General features: G+C 38.8%; 1 protein-coding gene across 5 annotated transcripts in view; it reads left to right on the forward strand.

Annotated features, from left to right (window-relative positions):
- The window catches only part of RALGAPA2 (Ral GTPase activating protein catalytic subunit alpha 2), a 121,517-nt gene that overhangs the window by 40,032 nt on the left and 58,682 nt on the right, over positions 1–22,803 (forward strand). For all 5 annotated transcript variants that reach the window (XM_085218663.1, XM_085218661.1, XM_085218659.1 and 2 more), the window contains 15 exons: positions 713–850; positions 1,342–1,439; positions 2,384–2,474; positions 2,619–2,795; positions 5,742–5,935; positions 6,453–6,551; positions 6,786–6,941; positions 15,995–16,123; positions 16,994–17,122; positions 18,367–18,425; positions 19,047–19,155; positions 19,743–19,853; positions 20,181–20,249; positions 20,419–20,556; positions 21,123–21,306. In XM_085218663.1, coding sequence (XP_085074789.1) covers positions 713–850; positions 1,342–1,439; positions 2,384–2,474; positions 2,619–2,795; positions 5,742–5,935; positions 6,453–6,551; positions 6,786–6,941; positions 15,995–16,123; positions 16,994–17,122; positions 18,367–18,425; positions 19,047–19,155; positions 19,743–19,853; positions 20,181–20,249; positions 20,419–20,556; positions 21,123–21,306 — 1,881 coding nt within the window. The remainder of the gene's footprint in view (positions 1–712; positions 851–1,341; positions 1,440–2,383; positions 2,475–2,618; positions 2,796–5,741; positions 5,936–6,452; positions 6,552–6,785; positions 6,942–15,994; positions 16,124–16,993; positions 17,123–18,366; positions 18,426–19,046; positions 19,156–19,742; positions 19,854–20,180; positions 20,250–20,418; positions 20,557–21,122; positions 21,307–22,803) is intronic.

Below are 22,803 nucleotides of genomic sequence, written 5' to 3' on the forward strand. Positions count from 1 at the left end.
CTGCATAGACGTAGCCTCAAAGTCAGTGCATACAGACCAGCAAGGAGGTAGGAAGCAGGGCAAAGGAAAGGAGAGGAACAGAATGTAGAAAGCTGGTGGGCAGGTCATTTTAGTTTTATTGTGTAATAATATGCAGAAAGAAGTGTGGAGGAGTCGATAATTCAGCCCATGATCCTTTTTTAAAAAACAGAAATCCAGTGCTTCTCCACGTCACCATGTTGGTACTGAACCATTTCTTCTAATATTTTGAGAAGGAAAATAGCATTGGATGTGTGGATTGAATACCTTGAGCAGTCTGATGGTGGTTCTCCTGGGTCACTTTGATGGGGGACTTGTGGGCCGACTTTCTGACTGCTTTCCAACAGAAAAGTCAACAGTTAGGGTGGGTGGCATTAACCAGTGCTGTGACTGAAAGCATCACTACCAAAGGAGAGCTCTCCTGATCCCAAGTAAGAGTGCCACATTGAAACCCCAAAGTAATTTCTCCATTTTTTCCTAGGTCTTTCATGATTTAAACCGTTAATACATCTCTCTCTAAACTTTGCTTTTCTAAGGATACTTTTAACTTCTCTGAGTAGGGGTTAAATTCTAGTTTTTGTAATTTGAAGTACTTGAGTGGGTCACTTTTTCACTTAGCTTTCATAGTTAAGGAGTTAGCATGTGTGTTTAATTCAGAGGTCATACAAATATATTTTTTTAATTAAATCAACAGAAGTTGAAGAATCTCAGCAGTCGGAAAGTTTGGCAGGAGCAGAAGCTACAGGCCTCTTTGTAGACCAAGAGCAGCAGCTCACTCGAAGTAGCAGCACTTCAGATATTGCAGATCAATTTCCATCTGATTTTTTTCAAGGTAATTTTTGGTGAAACATAGTAACACTACACACATGAAGAAGTGCCAAGACTTCTTGAGCCTCACTGATGCCACAGTTACGTTCTTTGGTTTTCAGCCACAGTTGTAAAATGTTTTTTTATCCCATTTTCCTACTAAATTTTAGTATCTCATTGAACCAAAAATGGAGAACACAACTTTTAATAAACCAGGGCTTTATTAAATGTGTGCATTTGCAGTGTCACTGTTTAAATTTATCAAGTGTGTGCTTATATTTCATGTTTTCAGAGGAACAGTTCTACTTCTGTTTTGATTGTTATGCTTACAAAAGATTTGTCAGAGCATCATGTGTTCTATCTTAATAATTAATCTGTGAAAATTTTACAATTTGTTACCTTGCTCTGCTGTAAGTATAAGAAATGTATATGTAAATGTAACTGATATTTTCTTGTAATTTGCTGTGTAATTTTTTCCTCCATATTTTAATTCTGTTTCCCGTCTAAAATTTGTAGGCAAAAAGGCTGGGAGTTCTCACAATTTGACCACTTTAGACTCCAAGTCAATTCAGGAGAATAAGGAGTGTATGAAGAAGGAACATGAAGCTGAGCATGTAAGGCAAAATAGATAGTGATTATTGATGTGATCTTGTTTTATGTAACATAAATGGTCCATTAATAAATAAAATATTTTATTGTGAATCGGATGGCTTTTCCTATTTAAAAACCATCAACTGAAAGAATGAATATTTGTTAGTCACATTTCTAGTATGGAATCAGGAATTAAGCTTTAAGTTGTCCCTTACGCTGTTTGCTATGATCAATCTGTAACTTCTGATACTGTAAGTTGCCAGTGCACTTTGACATGATTTGCTATGTACTATTCTCATAAAAGACTTCTGTGCTTTTCTATATTAATAATAAACAAGTCCATCACTTTTTTTTCTTCTTAAATAATTAATGTTTTTTTTTAGAGCTACACTACACTGTAGTAAATGTTTGATGGTTTGAAGTGCTGGAGAAAATACTTTCCTTCAGCAAAATTTGTAGCACCGGCTATTTATTGTGGATTGTTTGCCTAAGTTAACATTTGGACAGGCAAGCTTAGTAAATTTTTAATGCGGTTTTGGAAAAACAATAGAAATAATATATGACTTCATCTTTATGGAAGTATAATGCAGTGCTGCATGGAGGACTGCAAGAGGAATCTCATCTCTGGTTGTTGGTTCTGCCATGTGTCTGGTCTTGCAGCACTGTTGTGCTTTGTTCTACAGGCAAGGCTCTTTCTGGGAAGTGCTCTCATTAATCACTTCAAGAATAACAAGGTGTGGTGAAGGGGGGGGGAGAGAGATGCAGGCTTTGTAGTTGTGGGGAATTAAAAATTAACCTGGCTCCCTATTCCAGTGTCATATGTTCATTTAAATATCCTGACTGAATTGCAGTTAATTTATAGTAACTTTCCCTGTGTGCATTTGTGTATCTCAAAACTGCAAGAATATGATGTTCTCAAAAATATAGTTAATAAACTGAAATTGATGCTTTTTTTTTTCCTCTGTAGGTACCAGTACGAAGGAGCAGTAGTACAGCTGAATTGGATTTGAAAGCTGACTTACAGCAAACACATGGAAACCATAGGGAGAGAGAAAAAAGTGAGTTCCAAGAAACATGGTAATTTTTTTTTAAGTGTAGCAGCTGAAACCAGTGTGATCAGTTTGTCTTGTTAGGTCATGTTATGCTAATGCAATCTTTAAAAATAGGATCCATGATCTTTATTCATCCTCTGCTTGCTTTAGGTGAAAGTGTTAGCAGTGACACATCCATTGGGTATAATAATGAAGTAGAGATTGCTCTCATCCCTTGGCAAGCCTCTGAAGAAGATCAGGAGGTTAATGCATCAACAGATGTCTGTGTGGATCCTGATGCACCTCGCTGGCTTCAGCTTAGTCCTTCAGATAATGCAAATTTAACAGGTATTCTAGTCCAGAAATTATATTTTAGATTTTTATTTCAAAAAGGAGTTCAGTTTGCCTCTTAAAAAAAAAAAAAAATACACGTTCTTAGGCATGTTGCCAAGTTTTGTTCAGAATGTTCTGTCAAAAACGAGATTTAAATGGACAGAGCTTAAAGAATTAAGATAATGAGAATGAACCTGACATAGATGCAAATAAATTGCAATCCAGGAAGTGATCACATGCTTAAAACTGAGTTTCTTACTGTGTCAAAGTAATAAGCTATGTGATAGTTGATCACTTGTGCTCTCTTAGCTTGCACTAGCATTCAAGTGAAAGGATTGAATCTAATTTCTGTTAAATTCTATTTTCTAGATTTTTTTTTCATAGCAGGATATTCTGAGAATGTGCAGTAGGCTCCTTTCTGTTTATTTTGACAGATAGAAAGTAACTGATTAATTCACAATATCTTAAACTGTTACCCTCCTTATTTGTACTTCAGCATTGCTTGTATGCCAGTAGGAAGTCATGAAATGTTGTTCTCAGAAGAGTTTATTTGCAAGTAAAAGTCCTTTCCTTTTTAATTCTACTGAAATATTTTGATTCTCTTCGAGATATCTTCCCATTAATATGTAGTAAGCAAGTTAGGGGTGTTATATCAATAACTTGATACTGTAACGTATGAAACTACTTGCAGCCTTTTTACTGATGAGTTATATAGTTTCATTTCTGTGATCACTTTTTCTTTCAATTACTGCTGATTTAAAGAACCAGCACACCCAGTTCCATCCTTCAGATTGCCATTGTACACAAGGTAATGTGCAGAGCAGAACCCAGCAAGGATTATTATTTGTGTAAACTCAGCACTTTCTTTGCCTATGATATAAGAAATTGCTCCTTTGTGTGTACAAACAGAATGAGTTATTTTATATAACTTTAAAGATAAAGAGAAGTGGAGTAATGAATGTGTGTAAGTTACTCCAGAAGTAATGCCTCCTGTATATTTCCATGGAAAAGACAACCAGCATCCACCTCTGATGTCCTGGGTCAGCATAATAAAATAAGAGGCATTAATTCCAAAGCGGTCCGCATATGGTTGCCCAGTAGAATTGGCATGCTCCTAATGCATTTACTGGTTCTTGCCAAAGTTGTTTGTCCACATGTCCACTCAATGCTGCATGATCTGCATACAGGGCAGTGTGCGGCTCAGAGCTTTCCTCTGTTTGTCATGTTACAAAACCTCAGTAATCACTGTGGTGAATACAGCCCTATCCATCTGCACGGTAAGAGAACATCTTTGCCCTGTTCCCAGTGGCATATCTGTCAGAGCTGCTTCTGTTTGTTGCATGGTTGTTACATGGAGAACTGCAGAGAGTGTCTCGGAGCCCATGGCTGGTGGAAGCACTTGTGAACAACATCAGCTGTAGTAGTAAAAATGTGTCACAAGCCAAGCCTCTAGGACTTTGATGTGTCATATGGTTACTTGCATTAATTTGGGTGTTTCAGCTTAATTTTCTTCTTGTACAAAACAAAGATGTGTTTGATCTTAGGATTTGGAGGCTTTCTAAGATAAAACTTTGATTTTCTTTAGAACCCTGAATGGTGCAAGGCTAAAAATAATGTGTTGTCATCACCCAAACAGCATAGATTCATGAATTTTCCTCTTGAGAATCTTTCTGATATGCTTAAAAAATAACGTTTTAACTCTATAGGATTTCATAATGCTGCCAGAAACAAAACAAAGGAAGCAAAAAGAAAATAAAATCACAAAAAAGTAAAAAAAAAAAACCAAAACACAGTGGATGCTGAGTGCTCAAAGGTGCCCTGTGGGACCATAGCTCTGATTGTGACCATAGGCTGCTGCATAGCTTTCTCTGCTGAAGATAATTGAACAGCTTTTGTCATTAACATTTATGCTTCAGTGTGGAATATTTCGTTTACTGTTTAGGTATATTAATTCCATTATCATGCCCAACTTCAGAATCACAGAGTCATAGAATCACCAAGGTTGGAAAAGACCCACAAATCACCCAGTCCAACCATCCCCCTGTCACCAGTGGGATTGTGCATTCCTTCTCAGTTTGTATCCAGCTACCTCAGGAATTGCTTCTGTGTATAATGGTAGTGGCAGAGCATATTCTTCATCTCTCAGGGTGCATCGTATTTAGCTCCATTGTTCAGTTGTATTTTCAGGTCATTTTATATTATGTGATCTTAAAATAAATAAATAAATAAATAAAATAAAAGGCAAGACTCTTCACAATGGAAATATTGCCTGTAAAAGCCAGTTATTGATTGAATACATCTTTTGGAGTACACGAGTTTCAGACGTGCACAAAGTACATTTAACTGCATTTGCTTCCCTGCTACAAAACCTTGAGTGAGGGCAGTCTGTCATAGCAAACTGACACACAGTTGTGCCATCTCTATATGATAAGCCCTTTAGCCTGTGTTTTCTTGCCATTTTTTTCTTTGACCCGTGTGTTCCCTTGAGTAGTGCAGAAGGACGAGATGATTTGGTGGAGTGCTTTTTAGATGGAACGTTTGTATAAAAGAAATTGGTCTTAACAGCCTTATTGGTTTAGTCTGGGAAGGAGGTCACTGTGTTCTTCCCTAATGTGTGGTGCTTGGAGGCCACATCTCATGCAGGTCCATCTTCAGCAAAACAGGCTCCCTGTGCTTAGGACTTGTGGGTCTGGGAATACGCCTTCACTATTTTATTTGTTGTGGATTTTTTTCTTCTCTGGTTTGTGTGTGTGCTTGACCAGGAAGACCAAAGAAGGGCCCTTTTATCAATAATTACATAGCTCCTGTCTTTTTTGCTTAGTAAACTTTCCAGACTTCACAATAAAATTTCAAGCTCTTGGTTCTTTTGCCTTGAAACTTCCTTAAGAGTTTCTTTAGAAATAATGTGCATCGGAACTGGAACTTCATCAGAAGTGAAACAGAACCTTCTAAAATTTACAGACAGCAGTGAGTTCCTTGCTGATGACTGCAGTATAATTGCTGGTGGAAGCCTCATCGGTTGGCATCCTGATTCTGCTTCTGTGTTATGGAGGAGGATCTTGGGAATTCTTGGAGATGTGAACAATATACAATCGCCTAAAATTCATGCAAAAGTTTTTGGGTATCTCTATGAGCTGTGGTATAAACTTGCAAAGGTATTGTATATAACATTTTCGTCTAATGATAACGATTATTTTTTGTTTAATTATGCTAAGATTGATCTAGGATTAGCACCTGCAATATAAGCATGATATTTGGAGGATTCTGTCATAAATTTTGTCAAATTTTTGTTTGATTTCCTGTAACTATCCCCTGTTGAAAATATTCCCATTTAATGAGAATTTAATTAATTTAGATGGCTTCATAAAACTGTAGCAAAGAAAACAGGTATAGGATAGAACACTACAAACGCTGTTGTTAGTGCAAAAGCTAATGGTACCACCTAAAATGCTTAGCCTGTGTAGCACTGTAGAACACCTTTTCCTGGTGGTGTTGGCTTGAGAAGGAGCTCTCTGTGTAGTGCAGGGTGTAGTGCCTTAAAGTAAACAAAAAAAGAAAAAAAAGAAAAAAGAAAAAAACCCCCACAAAAAAAAGAGAAGTAATAATATGAAATAACATTAATAAAGTGAACTATTTTTTTTTTAAATAACTCTCTTCTTTTAAAAACACCAGATAAGGGATAACCTTGCTATAAGCGTGGACAATCAGTCTACTCCCTCTCCTCCTGTCTTAATTCCTCCTCTCAGAATATTTGCATCATGGTTGTTCAAGGTAAGTTACTTCTCAACTTTTTCACATTAGTATTTTTTCTTTGTTGACAATAAATGTGTATATGCTCAGTTGCACTGTTGAGTTTTGCAATCACTGCAGGCTGAGACAAGTGTATTTGAACTCACGTCTGTTTTAATAAATACAGTAGATTTGGTTTATGGAAAATCTGCTGAAAATACAGTTTTGCATTAGTGGACTAGTAGAAAAATAGTATTAATACAAGTCTTTTTTCAGGCAACTACCCTGCCAAATGAATATAAGGAAGGCAAACTTCAGGCATACAGGCTGATCTGTGCTATGATGACGAGACGTCAAGATGTTCTGCCAAATTCAGATTTCCTGCTTCATTTTTATTTTGTGATGCACCTTGGTTTAACAAGTGAAGACCAGGTAAAAGCTTTACTTGAGGAAAAACCTCTGTAAGTTTGCTGTCTGCTGATGGAATTGTCTGTATTTTCCTATTTGAAAAAGCAAAAAGGAAGCAATACTCTGCAACAAATTATTGTGTGAAATTGTTATTGTGTAGCATAGTCCATATCACATTGTACGTGACGTAGTCTGAACTTTCTCCTTACTCTCCAGTTTTATCTTGTCATACTAGCAAAGAGCTGCTGTTGAAACATTCTGTGTCTGTAGATTAATGTCATTTCTTGGTCTGTCTGCCATGGTTTGGCCTAATCAATAATGCATTCAGTGGGAGATGATGAAAAGGCTTAATCTTTCAGAATGTAAGAGGATTATTGGAGCTCAGAAGTAGCTAAATACTCATAAATACTGTAAGAAATACACTGAGCAAAAGAGAGGCTACCTAGAAACATGTCTGTGTTTTTATAGATGTCGCTGTAAGTTTTCATCCTTATCAGAAATACTCTGAATACAGTGGTGAGAACTGTGCTGCAGATGCCAGCAGAGGGCACACAGACCTTTTTGTAGAACCCGTGTTGGTTATTTGCTGCTTTGAGGAGTCGTTTCTGGTGCCTTACCAATCCACAGGGAACAGACTTGCACAGATTTGGTTGTGCTAGTTGTTACCAATCTTTGTTACTCTTGTAATCCCTGAGAAGGCCTGTCCTGTTGCTTAGCCAGCACTAAGTTGCTGATGTGTTGTTTTTAACCTTGTGAAGCTGCACTTAGCAGCTTTCTGCTGCTTGGACTGTGAACCTGGGAGCCTCACCATGACCAGCTCAATCCCTCTCTGCACTGGCCTGTGTAACCCTGCACTTGGAAATTTCATGTGTCTCTGTTTTGCAAAAGCAGAAGAAGTAAAACCATCTGCCATGTATTCTCTGCAAACTCTCCACCTGCTATTCCCAGATGCTTCTGTAGGGAAGAGGGGAAAGGATTAATGGCACAATATTCTTTGATGTGTGCTTCTTGAAAGCAAAAAGCAAATACAGTGATGTGTGTCAAAACATCTCCCTTTGAAAAACCAAGACATCCAGTTGGAATAACTTGAATTTTTCTTTACACATTCTCACAGTATGTTCTTTTTAGAAAGGAAACTGAATAGGTCATTTGACACCTATTACTGGTTTCACTTCATTGTGTTACTTGTTGTTTTTGTGACCATGGAGAAAAATCCTGGAAAAATTTCTGAAGTAGAAATTGTGCAATTTTTAAATGGTGGTCTTGGTTCCCGATGAGCTGTTTTCTCATTCTGTTTTTATTGCGTTTTGGTGTTAGTAACAATTCCACTGATTTTAAGCCCGTTGCTTTGTTGAATGTCAGGTTTCAGTCCTTGTGCAAATGTGTGGTCTAGAAGTTAAAATCAAGAAGTGAAGACTGGTAAAGGCAGACTCCACCTACAAATCATTCCAGGGATTTCCTGATATCTTGCATGCTCTTGCTGTGCTCCACCTTGTCTCTCTCTGCTTCTTTTGCCTCTTGGTGGCACACTTGACCACGAGTTTTCTCCTGTAACTGTCCTTCCAGTTTTGCTTTCCCTAGCTACGAAGCTGGCTGATGGGAGCTGTGCACTCACCACGCTTTGGAGCTTAAATTCTCATGCAGTGGATTGATGTGAAGCACGTTCCTTATACCTATTTCCATATTTACAGTTTTATTAGCATCACATTGCTTGGTGGGTGTTTAGACTAGCTCGATACTGAGGGTAGTGTACAATAAATACTAATGCAAGAGTGCACTGTCTGGAAGCACAGTAAGCCTAGTATTTATTAAGATGGGTCATGGATGTGCTTTTCAATTATTCTGGTGGGGTCAGGGAGTTGTTTATGCCAGATCCCATCTGGTACCCTACTGACTGAACACATAGTCCTTCTTCCACAGGCAGATCGGTGACACAGGCAGAGCATTTCACCAGCCTCTTACCTTGCCGTTAAGAGATGAAAACTCTCAGGTGTGAAGGAAATCTGATCTGGTTTGTGTGAAGCTGCTGGAAATCAGAGATCTTGTAGTGGAAAGAAAGATCGATCTGCTTTGTCAGATTGTTTTATTTGCTAAGCATGAGCGTAACTTCTCAGTTTCATGGAACATTAACAGGAGAAGGGAGAAGGGGATTTTCTCCTGGGGGAATTTTTGTTCTTTGTATGTGACCAGTACAACTTTCGATTCATTGGGAGAAGCAACAGAAACGTACAACTCCAAGAAATCACATTTTGTTGATGTAGATGAGCTTTTTTTGTGTTCATCTACACAATTATTTTGCTACACAACTTTGTAAAGTTATAGTCAGAAACCTTTGTAACCTGAATATGATTCAGTATTTTAGATAGCATCAAAAATTCATTTTTAAATATATTTCTCTGTTAAAAAAAAAAAAAAGTTGACAAATCTTGTATTACATGAGGAAAGTGCAGTTGTACAGTTAACGGTGAAGATAAATAACTTGCACTAATTGGACTTGCTGAGTAAACACTAGTTGAACAGAAATGTACCTGCATTTATTTCAACAGACACAGCTCCATCCAGCTATCTGGCTGAGAAAAGCTTCCTCCCAGACTGGGGAGAATGCAAACCTTCTGCTCAAATTTGTGGACTGTTCTCATTCCTTTTAATCTACATTCCTCAATTCTATTTTGGCTGCTCCCTTAACAACACGAATATACAAAATTACTGCTTTCTTGTTTAGATTTTGGTGCTGGTAGAAAACAAAATAATACATGTTTGAATGCACTCAGTACTTAATACATTGTTATCTATGCACCTTTCTGCACAAACTTGTCTTGTGGAGCATTAAAGAGCAGTGTAGAGTATATTTTATAAAAAGATCCCATGGCACTCTGAGTTCAAGATTTAGCAATTAGCTCAGCTGGTGAGAAAGGAGATAGTGATGTAACTGAGCTGCATCTCATTTGTCCATGTCTAAGTATCTAACAGCAGCACCTCTGTAGGAAGAAGTGAACAATTCTCTGTAGCAGTTGCATCACCTTTTCAGGTGGGAGAAACAAGTTTACAGCCTGGCACTGGGAGCTGCTTCCAGTGTGCCACGTGCCCTGGGATCAGGGGACAAGTGACTGTGTGATGCTAATTCTCTTCCTGTACGTTTAAGTCAGTGGTCTTAAATTTAACCATCATTTTTTATGAAGTTGACTGGAATTCTGCACCTTCACTTCCTGACAGAGGAAAGTGAATGGATGTTTTGTTTTTCACATGCTGTGTTCACAAGACAGTGAAGGCAGTGATTCTGCTTGCATTCAGAGCCTGACTGAAAATCCTGAGAAGATGATGTATCAAGCATTGCTCAGATGTGGTGCAGGAAATGGCCTCAGGACTGTTTGTATTAAATTCAGCCCTTTCACCCTTTAAATCACTGAGGTCTGTCAGCCTTGAAACGCCTTCAGGGGCTTTATAGCATCACACCTGTGCAAGACAGACTGAAGCGTGCTATTTCTTCTGGTACCTCCTCAGTCAGGCAGCAGTGGCAAAAGGAGCAGCTAGGTCTTTCCCAGCAACAGCCATTGCTTTGCTGTGTCATTCAGTCCACAGCTTCAGGAAAGCCATCCTGGTCACAATTACAGTTCTCCCAGTAACTGGTGTAGGTTGCAGAGAATTGTGAAATATTCCTGGGAGGGGAATTTTAGAAGATTCCAAAGGAAAACCTACTGCATTTCAGGCAGTAACTGTGTGTCACGCTGCTGGGTGAGATTAATGGTTGAGAAGCCTCCAGCACTTGTAACCATTAATGTCTTTTGAGTTGGATGATGCATACATACACCTTATAAAAATATCTAGTATTGCAGTGCACAAATTTTACAAATGCTTGCGTGTAGGAAATAAATGCATTTTATTATTGCTGCTGATCGCTTACTGTAGCAGAAATTTTTGGCTTCAGGAACATGCAAAAGTTCTTCTCCTTGTTTTATAGCTTCCTTTTTTTTTTTCCTGGAAGAAGTACTGAAACACTATTCCAAAATTCTACGTATGTTACTGAGCTCCTTTCTCAGAAAAAGAAGCACCGAGAAAGTGCTAATTAGTGAATTGCTAATACTTTTGGTAATTACAATCCTTCCAGTATATCTTTTTTTTCCTAAAACTTCTGTGGATTTTCTGCTGACTTCTTTCTGTCTAAATGTACATCTTCAGTTTGAGAAGAGCTGCAGTGAAAGCTGAATGCTCCCCTGTGCTTACGCTGTAGAAGAGGAGGAAACCTTCCAATACCTCCAATACCACCAGCTTTTCATTTTTGGGAAGAATCTCATCCTGCTACCAGGGCTTTGGCATCAGTTAACGTGCTTGCTGTAAATCTGTTGACAACATGTGCCACCACGGTTTTGGCCAGTAGAGGTAGAGACTGTTATCTGAAGAGAGCTAACAGGATAGTTCTATCCCTGGCTTTTGGAGGGAGCTTTAATGATTCAGTTTAATACATTTACAGGTTAATTGGCTTGCCAGCATATCTTTGGAACAGACTGTTTTGTAAGGAAATACTAAGGAACACAATTAAAAATACATACTTCAGAGATTTTGCTTGTTTGTTCAGTCATATTAAGTGCAGGCCTAACCTTAAATATGGAAGGAAAAGCCCAGATCCGAATAGGCTGACAGATGTCCTCGGTGATTAAATTTCAGCACACAGACAGGGAGTTTTCAACCTGTAGAACAGCACAAGCCCTCAGCACACAGCACAGCTGACGATGGAGAACTTAACAGCCCTGCTTTTAGCTCGATTCCATTCCGTGGGAAAAGGGAGAATACTTTATCAATAATGTACTTCATGCTTGTCTATAAGCCTCTTAATTTGTTTAATGTATGCTGTTGGCAATTATAGAAAGGAAGCTCCATCATTTCCATAGTGAGCATATGGAGAAACACCGTGTCCGGCAAGAAGCACGCTGTGTATGATTGCTGATTTAGAATATGAAACATTTTATATTAGAGTTGCTACCGGAGAAGAATTACCTGCTTATATTAACACTGATTTGAAGTTAAAAAAGTCCTTGTAGACTTTTCAGTGTTTCAGTGAAGCTGTTGCTGTGTAATGAGGAGTGGTGTCAGCCCGCTGACTGCAGTGTCTGAGTGCTGTGCACAGGAACATGGCCTGTCTGTGTGGCATCGTCTTCCAAAGGCACAAGAAATGAGCAGCTTCACTTGTCTACACAGTGCAGTAAGTGCTTCTTGCCTGCATTTCTGCCTGGTGATGAGAACCTTTGGTTGTATAGCATTTCAGAAACCTTAACAATTTTAGATTTCTCTCCAGACTGCAGTTTAAAAAAAAAAGAAAAAAAAGAAAGAAGAAAAATCATAATATAGTCTCTATGTCACAAGACTTAGATTCACATATTTTAGTTTGCTGTAATTTTTACCCTCTTGCAATCTCCCTCCCTTTCTGTTGAGATGCAGCACATACCCCGCTGCTCACCCCCGTTAGAGTGCACTGGTGGTAGTGGAGCAAAGCAGTTGCAGGGATGGATTAGAGGAAAGGCAGACCCAGGTAGTGCCCATGTTAGGAGCCATGCTTTCTGCTAACAGAGACATCTCCTCACCTTCCTCTCCCTGAAGCACCTTGCCCTAGGTGGTTCACCCCTGCACTGCTGCCTGGTTTAATTTTTTAAATGTGTCTTTAAAAGAGCTTCCTAATGCAGTTTAGAAGGGGAGGAACAATTACCAGCAGGTGATTTACACAGTAATCTGTCATCTGTTTTCTAAATTGAGTTGTTCCGGTTTTTAATCTCGCTTTCTATTACATGCAGTCACAAGATGTAACTTCTTTGGTGGTCAGATTGATGTAGGTTTTTAGACAAGCACTGTGCTTTTGCAGTGTGTCAGGTTTCTTCGTAACTTTTTATTGCAACATAATTTTTGGCAAGTTAACACCTAAAATGTAACGTTACTTGGAATAAGTACATTGAATTGTTCGTTTCTTCAAAATAAAGGAAAATGAAGGATTTGCCACTTTAAGTCCTGTTTAAATGAATAATCTTTCCTGTGCTGTAAATGTCAGCCTCTAATGAGGTGTGTCTCAGGGAAGAACAGAGTGAACTTTAAGAGGAAAATCCATGTTGTTCCTGTTGAGGGACAGCTGGAAACGTGAGGAAGGCAGATGGCAGGCTATTTAGTTACACCTGTAATCTGCAAAACCTTGCACAAAAATTAGGTGAAGAATATTTCTGAAATTGACCTTCTGGTGAACTTGCATCGTTTTCTTTCTTCACTTACTCACAGGATGTTTATGACCTTATTATTTGGATTACTAGATTACCCTATACTGAAATACTATGCCTTTTATAGGGTTAATCCATTTGAGAAGGACATGCGTGTGATTGCTCCCTTCTCTTCCCTCCTCCTCTTTTTTAACGCTGCAGAGCATCGTTTTGAATTGAAAATAGTCCATAATGGTCCTTTTTTTCACTTTTCTTTAACAACATGAACACTAAATTACAGCTGTGCAATTATGTAAACAATGGAAATGCTTCCAGAATGAATGCTTCCTTTTAAATTTTCATTTTGTGTAATTGCTGAAAGGTTTGGAGCCATAATAAACCAAAATTATTTTACACATTTATCGTTCTAAAGGTCAATTATGAAAGAAGTAAAGAAACAACGCTGTACAGAATGAGTAAACCAATTTCTATTGCCATCACCATATGTTTTTCTTATTGCTTGTGTTTTTCCAGTTACTGTGTACATAGCATTCAATTAAAGTGATTCATTTACTAGGCTGTACGCTGCTCAACACAGTTTACATTTATAGAACTGCGCTTCGAAGGGAAGGAAGCAACTTGCCTGTGTTTGAATTACCTGATTTTTGCAGTATCACTGATAGGACATATGTTCTCACTTGGTTGCTTTCTCATAAACCCGAATCTTTTGATAAGCTTGCAATGCTACTGAATTACTACGTGAAATCACGCTTCTCTTGTTAGCTGCGTTGCACAGGACAGCGTGCTAATTGGGAAACAGAAGAAAATTTGTCAGATTTTAGCAGTAAATGCCTTCCTGGGGTGTGGTGTCTTTCCAATCTGCTCTATTTGGAGCAAGCTCAAGTAAGGCACGAGATGTTCAGGACACATTCTGTCCTGTTTGAAAGGAAACAGTTGCCATCTTCGCGCTGTGCAGTGAACTCACAGGTATGAAGGTGTTAAAGCAGGGCTTTCCCTGACATTTCTTTATCCTCGTTTTCTGAAACGTCCGTGCAGTGCAGTGGCCGGAGCCGGGGGAGCAGCGCAGTCGTTACAGGGGTGTTTAACAGATGGGATGGATGGAGCCAGGACAGGAGTTAACGCGCTTGTTTGTAGCAGCTCTTTGTACTTCCTACGTTTTGTTACCTTTTAAGCCAGGTTAGCCCGGGCTCTTTTATCGTGGCATATGTCAACAGGAGCATGCTCCCATCTGCTGCTCCGCAGTTTGATGCCCAATTATTCAGAGACCAAACACGTCGCAGTACCTGGCTCTGGTCGTAATTACAGGTGTGCTGTGCTGCAAGGAGCGTGGTGCATTAATCAGCCCCTTAATTATGAAAAGGTGGGTCTTTTGTTCTGCTCCGAGCAGGAGTTTACCACCCACTTTATGAGCTGCCGCATCCATCTGCTCTCTCTTTTTGAATGTTTGCCTTGACTGATATTGACTTGAAAATGTATCAAAGGAAGTGATTAAAACCAGTTTAAACATTAACTCGAGTGGCATTCTAGCTAATTCGGGAAAGTGGAAGCATTATGTGGTGCTGCATTAAAAATGAACGATATTTATCTGGTAATATTTCAGATATATAACGCTATTATTTCATAGGATGTTGCTGCTGTAAACACTCAGTCAAACCATAGATAAGTTTTGTCCAGGGGTTGAGCAGTGCTTGCAGAAAACACTGGTGTGGCTAAAGCGTATCTTCAGACAGAAAAATCCGTCTGATTTCTTTAGCTTCTGATGTAGAGGTTTAGCATAAGGACACATTATGGGGCTAAAATTTAGCTCTTCACTGACACATCATGAAAGCAGTAAGGGCAGACACAGAAAATTGTTTTTCCTTTGCAATTTTTCTTTGAAATTTTATCAAGAACAGAAATAATCTGCTAATCGGTATAGAAATAAATTTATCCAATTATATAATGTAGCAGGTGAAGAAGATTTAGCTTTTATGCCCAACTGCAGATCTCCTTTAAAGAAAATCTCAACTTAAATACAGAACTTGTCTCTGTCTGAAGTGTCTGAAGAATTGAATGAAACCTGGGGAAGGATTCAGGCTGAAATGCTTAACTCTGGGTCTGTGTCATAGGGTGATTATGAGAGCAGTCTGTTCTGGTGGTCTACTCCTACAGATGCATTGCAAGCTTTTAAAACAACAACAACAACAACAAAAACAAGTAAAAAGTAAAAAAGACTTTCATCAAATGTTCCCTCTCCAAGGCTTATCTGTGCTTGCTATCTTAATTATTTAGAATAGTGGATTATAACAATCTAGTTAGCACAGGTTTATCTGTGTTACTGTGCTGAGTGCAATCGCTCCTCGCATCTGACATCACTATTTCTCAACTTAGCCCAGAGGGGCTGAAAAATCCCTGACATGCTAGAGCTGCCAGCAGTTGTAAGCTACCTGCTTTGAGCTCCTTTGGGAAAAGACAACAGCAGTTTGTGTCATTTCATTATTTTTATAGCTACAGAATTCAGAGTAATGTGATCTTAGGAAAAAAAAAAACAAACAAACCTCATTTGCAACGGGGTAAAACATCCATCTTCAATTGATTAACAGCTTGGTTGTCTTCAATCCAAAGCCTTGTTTCACGAGAGAACAATTGTTTTACACTTAGAAATGGCAGGTGTTTGTTTTAATAGGAATTTCAGACTCTCAGTGTCACGGTAATACTGAACACTTTTTCTACTAAAAGCACTTGTGTCACTGTTATGTGTGGCTCGGTGAAACGTCACTTTGATGAGCGTGGAAATGGTCAGTTACCAACTTAAAAATCCTCCAGCTCCCCCTTCAGGGTTTTGGTGGGTTGTTATTTTTAGTCATTTCTTTCTCAAGCAGGTAATTTCTCTTTATTTTTCAGGATATCTTGAATACTGTCATAAAGCATTGCCCACCTTGGTTTTTCTTCCTGGGCTTGCCTGGCTTTACGATGCTGATAGGAGACTTCATCACAGCAGCAGCCAGAGTGCTGAGCACGGACCTGCTGGAGGTGAGCATGGCAATGCCCAGCCTGGGAGCCCGCTTGCTAATGAGCTTGGGATGTCTGCACTCCAACAGGTGTGGGCTCATTAGTGCAATGCCAGCCGGGGCTCTTGGGGCAGATACCATGGCAGCTGATGTGTGAAAGCGAGGGGTAGGGTGACACACTGGTATTGCAAAGGTGTTTCATCAAAAGGCCAAAGTGTGAGAAATCATATCCTCACCAACGCTGCAGCGTGTTTGCATGCTAAAAGCAGGGCTTAGATTTCAGAATCCTATTAGTGTTTTTCGCTGAATATTGAAAGCACGGAGCTCGTTTGGTGATGCGGAATGTTTTGCCAAGTATCAACACTAACAGAAATAGGTTTATAAATGATTAAATTAATGAAGGCAAATAAAAGAGCAAAGTAAGGATGGAGGCCAAAATAAGGGTAATGACCCGACAATCCTGGAAAAAAACAGGGAAGTGTTGGAACTGCATTTGAAGGAGACCTTTCTGTCTGTTTTGACTGCATGTTTTTAGTGCTGCCCTGTGCTGCTGAGCGGATGGCTTGGGGACACAGACCTCTCGGGTTTCAGCAGAAGTGAAGCAGTGAGCCCTCCTGCATTGTCCTTCAAAACACTTACAGATGTTCATTTATTGGCATCTCTTTAAAGAAAACAGCTCATCAGCCTGATCACTGAGAAAGCTTAAAATGCTAACAAGGAATGAAACTCCACTTTCCATGGAAAGTGTTCTAAAAAAACCCAAAACACTTAATTAATCCTGCAAGCATAAAACTTAGTGCGCGATGTATTTTCAGCAGGCCAAAAATGTACAAGCGGTGCCAGATCTATGCTGAAAGAAGAAAATATTTTCATTTCCTTTTCCATTTGTTAGGCTCCCCGTTCAGAAGCCCATACCATCCTTGGGTCTCTTGTTTGCTTTCCAAATATCTATCAAGAAATCCCACTATTGCAGCCCATTTCAGAAGCTGGTGAGATCATTGCAGGGAGTGCCGATGTAAAGGTAAAACCACATTTATTAGGAGATCTGTATGTAGCCTAACCTATCTTTATTATTTAACCACTTTGTTTTTACTGTACGCTTTTTGTTTAAATAATAAATGCCTCCTTCTTCTCCGTACCACAACAGCACACATACGTACTGACTTGATAAGCATTGCTTTGCTTAACATGCACCATAAGATTAACAAAGCTTAGGTAGTACAAATTACATTTTACTTTCAAAGAGAGTGAATTGGCTATAATCAAATATTATGTTTTCCAGCCAGATGTCTGCAATGTCAATTCATTAAATGGTGGTGGTGGTATTATTTAAAGTGTCCATTCCGTGCATGTCTGTATATTAGCTTGTCCTCTAAGAAATGTGGAGTGTGCATAAGGGGGAAACAGTTTTTGCCTTATTGGTGTTACAATAAAACGTTAAGTAAATTCCCCAATTAGCCAGAACTCCTAGCTTTTCATGAATTATCTTTGTCCAGTAACTAATTTCAGTGAGATACCCTGGGATGTTAATTGTTCTACTGGATGGAAAGCTTTGTAATTCAATGACTTTAGCAAAAAGAATCTTGAAGGAGAAAAAAATACACACTCTTTCCACAGAAGACCCCAACAAATATGACCTGGAGCATCGTTTGCTGGTGAAACCCGCTCAATTAGCCTTGTACTAGCCTCAATAAATGTGAGGCACTTTGCTAATCCACTGCAGAAAATTAGGTAAAGATAAGAAGGAATCTCTGAATTCCTTTTGTGACTTTTGAAGGTAAAAATGGAGACAACACAAAACCTTTAACACATACAGCTCCCACTCTTGATTTCTTCATTAGGCCCCAGATTCTTATTAGAAGTATGTTAAAGCAGCCTAGATTTTAAAAGACTTTTTTCTGTATTAAAGAAGATACTGATTTTTTTCAAAATATGGCTCCCTTAATGCTTGAACACCATATATCATATTAGGAGGTGCTGAATATTCAGTTAGGAAGTACCTGACAACTCTGAAAATGAACTGATTTCCATCTCACCGCCTGTATATGATTTTGAGTCGATTAGATTTATCCACAAGGATCTGTATGCCTGAATTATCATGAGTAAGTAATTCTCCTTTGACAAAGTAAAACTTGTTGTGTAAGTACTTTAAAATAGCCTGAGAGTTAGAGTTGATTTTGTTTGTGGCTACGTCAAAATTAAACAATTATAAATAAAGTGGATACATGAAAAAGTCACTTATTCTAATTTATTGTATTGTTTTAGTGCTACCTCATTAATATTTTACTGAAGAATGCTACAGAGGAGCCAAGTGAAGCTGCAAGGTAAAATACTGAGTGTCAGTAAATGGGAGTGTCAGAGAGTCTTTCTGCCCACCTATTTTTCAGCCTTTGTACAGCTGAATTTTTTTACACCTGCCTTGTGTTTTGACCTATTGAGTTCTTCAGCCCTGTTGAGATAAAGTCCATTCTGTGCTGTTAAGATCTTGATCTATTGTGTGACCTGGGAGAGGTAAAAGAGATCTTTGTACATTGTTTCCCCCATCTTTGCTCATTCTTTTTACAGGGTCTGCTTATATTTTGTATAATTTGAAGAAAAAATATTTGTTTCCCAACGATGGCATATATTGTGGTTAATGCCTTGCACTTCCAAAGTTCTGTTCTGTTTAAATGTACTTAAAATTGGAAGAAATCATATCTTAGGTGTGCTGGGCTAGTTGGTATGTTTCCTTTTTTTTTTTTTTTTCCTGATTGATTGAGGAATAGTCTTTGACAAATTCCTTCAAGATTCTTTGTTAGGAACTATATAGTGCTACTGTACAGTGATAGCTACTGTCTGATGGAGGAGTGGTTCGTTCCAAAGTGCAAATTTGGAAAGAATGAAGGATAAAGGAAAACTGGGCTCTCTTAAAACTTCTGACAAAAATATTTTCTCTTTCAAAAAAGATGCATAGCCATTTGTGGCCTTGGAATTTGGATATGTGAAGAACTAACACAGTGCACAAACCACCCTCAAGTGAAGGAAGCAATCAATGTCATAGGTGTGACACTAAAGGTAATACTGCAGCAGTCTCTAGTTAATAAACATTTTGTGAAAATGGTACTTGAAGTTTTGAAGTAGTTCCTGATTGTAGGAGCACAGCATGCTGGCTGGTCTTTGTTGCTTAAAGCAGTGTCAGGACGTTACTTGAGACTCTTTGCATAATGTTAGGAGTGTGACATTGGCCATCATCTAGAAGATGCCTTCTGGTTCTGAAGCTTTGCATATACTTAGTAGTTTATTATCTCTGGTCAGAGTGCTCCAGATTCTTACTGCTCCTTTGAAGTTGCTAAGGAGTAAATATGCAGTTCTTCAATGGGGCCATTGTAGCATCCTGTATAAAAATGCAAAGTTTTTACAAAAGTGGCATGTGAATATGCAGCTAGAGACTCCTATATATAAAATAAGATAATATGATATTATAATCTTAAGACTACGTAGTTAATGTTGTCTGCTGTTTCCTAATGCTGAGTGTAGTATGCAGAATCACATTTTTTATTGTTTGTATGGATGGAGAATAAATTAAGAAGTAGAAAAACAACTTGCTTTGTATCATGCCTACACATTTATTTTGTTTTTAATTACTTTTTCTTCTCTTCCAGTTTTCTAATAAGCTGGTAGCTCAGGTAGCCAATGATGTTCTTCAGCTGCTTGTTTCTTACTGGCAAAAGCTGCAGGAGTATGAATCATCCCTGCCCAGAAAAATTACTGAAGTATGTCAGTTTAAGATATTTGTATGGAAATCATATGTGAAGTTGTCTTAATTCTTTACTTGAGTTACTGGAAGCCCAGCTGTCTGTTAACTTTCTATTTCTTCTGCAAGTATTGTTAAGAGTTTTACTTGGAAGAGCAGCATGCATTTCTCATCTTTTATTTTCAAAATGCTCAACAAAACTTTGTTTCACCTGTACATTGTTGATTTACAAGGGCAGCTAAGTGCTTCTAACCTTTTTCATGCCCTGTTCAAATGAAGTTTGTTCTCTGCCTTGATAGTGAAAGAAGTTAAATGTCTTTCTCAAATTCTGCTTCTTTTAATGTAGATCCTTGTGGCCACTATTGCTTTTCTTCTGCCAAGTGCTGAATACTCCTGTGTGGAGGCAGATAAAAAGGTACGTCACTGAAGTGAGGAGTCTCTGTTCTTTCTTTGTGCTGTTTGAGCAAATCATTGAGTGAAGTGGCTTTGAACCAGTCTTATTTCAACCTTTTAAGTGCAGGCATTTAAGCACGTGTGGATTTGATAGATAATACCTAAATACCATGCTACTTGTTTCTGTTTAGTTTATAGTTTCATTGCTACTTTGCTTGTTGGATTGGTGTATGGCATTACCTATGAAAATGCTGCTGGAGCCAGTGTCTGCTGGTGTCCTTGAAGATCAGCATGCATCCAAAGCTCCTTTACTGGACTATATTTACAGAGTGAGTATGAGGAATGAAGATGATTTATTATGCCTAAAAGTTTAAAGATGCTTTTTGCAGATCCTCTTAGGCACGGGAGGATTTTGAAGCATGCTGTAGAGAAACATGAATTTTCAGGGTGTGGGTGAAATCATACAGGTGAGAAGTCAAGAATTTAAAATACTAAGACAGTAAGATCGATGTGATGGACCTTGAAAAGAAAAGTGGTTTATTTGAGGTAGAGACATGGAACACAGAAAATGATGACAAGAGAAAGGCAAAACGCTCAGAGCAGTGAGTGATCCAGAGCAAGTAGTCTCAGCAGAGGTATTTGAATAATTTGGAGCGGCCTGTTAAAATGCATAAGTTATTAAATACAAAAGAAGTCCTGAAGTGAACTGTTAAAGTACAGAACAAGCAGCAAAAAAGAGAGTTATTATAAAAACACCAAATTTAGACGTGGATGTTTTTGTAGCATCCGCTGGCTTTCATAACGTAACATTACGGTGGGTCACTCCTTGCAGTGTAAGTTGGTACTGCTGACTGTTCTTCATCGCTCCTTCAGTCCCACGCTTGTCTGCTCACAGGTTTTGCACTGCTGCGTGAACGGCTCCAGCACGTACACCCAGCAAAGCCACTACGTGCTGAGCCTTGCGGATCTGTCGTCTGCTGACTACGACCCGTTTCTGCATCTGGAGAATGTCACGAGCTGTGAGCCAGCCCAGTGCCACTCTGCCACCGATCTGGGCAACCTGCTCACTGTTGCCGAAGGTAGGAGAGGACCAGTGTGTCTATGCTAGGATGTCAGAGTCAACAACTGAGATTAGCTCTAAATCGGGCTGCTTTTGGGAGCGTGCAGCAGCCTTTCTTGAATCTTTTATTAGAAATGAGTCCATGATTTGCCTGTTCTGAGCGATTTGAACCAAATTCTGCAGCTGCATAAATGCAGTATTCCTGCTGATTGACAGTGCTACCAGTGTCAAAAGTGAAAAGAGATGATTTGGATCTGGCTGCATCGTGTTACACACTCCTTAAAAGCAACTTAAGTATGTATCCAAACATATGAAGCAATTTTTAAGTGTTTTATCTTAGAAACCACCTTTATTTCAAACACTGTTAAAAGTTTTCAAAGCAGTGGCTGTTCAACTACGAATTAAATATTATCATGTAGTAATATGCCTTAGTTAATTTCTGCAGAAGAATCAAAAGTAGAGATGCAGTGTTAAGTAGTACAAGCTATTGTTGGTTTTGGAATGTTGCTTCAAAATAGCGGGTTCAGTTTTTGATACTTGACTATTTTTGAGTCCTACAGCTTTTTTATTTCTTTTTTTCTGTATGCATGTTTTCAGTTTAAAAGAAAAAAAAGGAAACACAAAGATTTTACACAGATCTCTTGCTGAGTAGGGGCATTGTGAATAGCAGGAAGATAAGGGTCCATGTCAGGTGTGTTTGTTGTTTCAGTTAGAACAAGATGTTTCTCATCTCAGAGATGTTAGTGGTCTACAATTGTTTTGGTTTAATTGTTTTTTAAAAAAAATTCAAATTGGAGCAGGCAGAGATTTACTACTGGGGAGTTCAGGGAAAGAATCTGGAGTCTGTTTTTCTGAGGGGGAGGCTGAAGAATTTTTGGAAGCTAGCAAAATGAAATCTGAAAAGGTATATATCTATATACCTGTTGTCTAAAAGTATATTAGAAGGTATAAATGCTAAAGAAAGAAAAAAACACTGTAAACTGAAGAAAAACAGCTAAGCTAAACATGAACAAAGTTACCGTAAAAAAAGAGAAAAAATCTGAGTATAAGTGAGATATAACTCTGAAATAGTGCTCCAGTAGAAGAACTGGGGGCACAACACAACTCCAGAGCCCCACTGGTTTGAGATAACTGTGATGTATTTGCCTGTGATGAGGGCCTGTCTGTGGATCCGGAGTGTCTCCCACCTGATGCAATGAACTTTACCACGGTGCTCTTTTCAAATGACTGCTACAAGGGGAGAACCATTGGTTTTCAGTTGCACCTTTCCATTGCTTTTGCTGCTTTTCCCCTGTTCCTCTCTTGATCTGACTGCCGTGGTGATGACTGTGGAAATGTGGGAGGTAAGGAGGATCACCTTAACATGCCAGGTGAAACTGCAGCGATAGCAGGAGTTGTGCCCCCCCTGTGCAGTGCTGTGTGTACTTCTTACAAACTGTACGAAGACCTGGATGTCACTGAAAGCTAAATTTCAAGGAGTGTTGAGTAAGGATGTGTGGTGGGTAGAATTGCTTGG

This window comes from Meleagris gallopavo, chromosome 2, assembly GCF_905368555.1.
Source record: "Meleagris gallopavo chromosome 2, MGAL_WU_HG_1.1, whole genome shotgun sequence".
In the NCBI taxonomy this organism is placed as follows: Eukaryota; Metazoa; Chordata; class Aves; order Galliformes; family Phasianidae; genus Meleagris; species Meleagris gallopavo.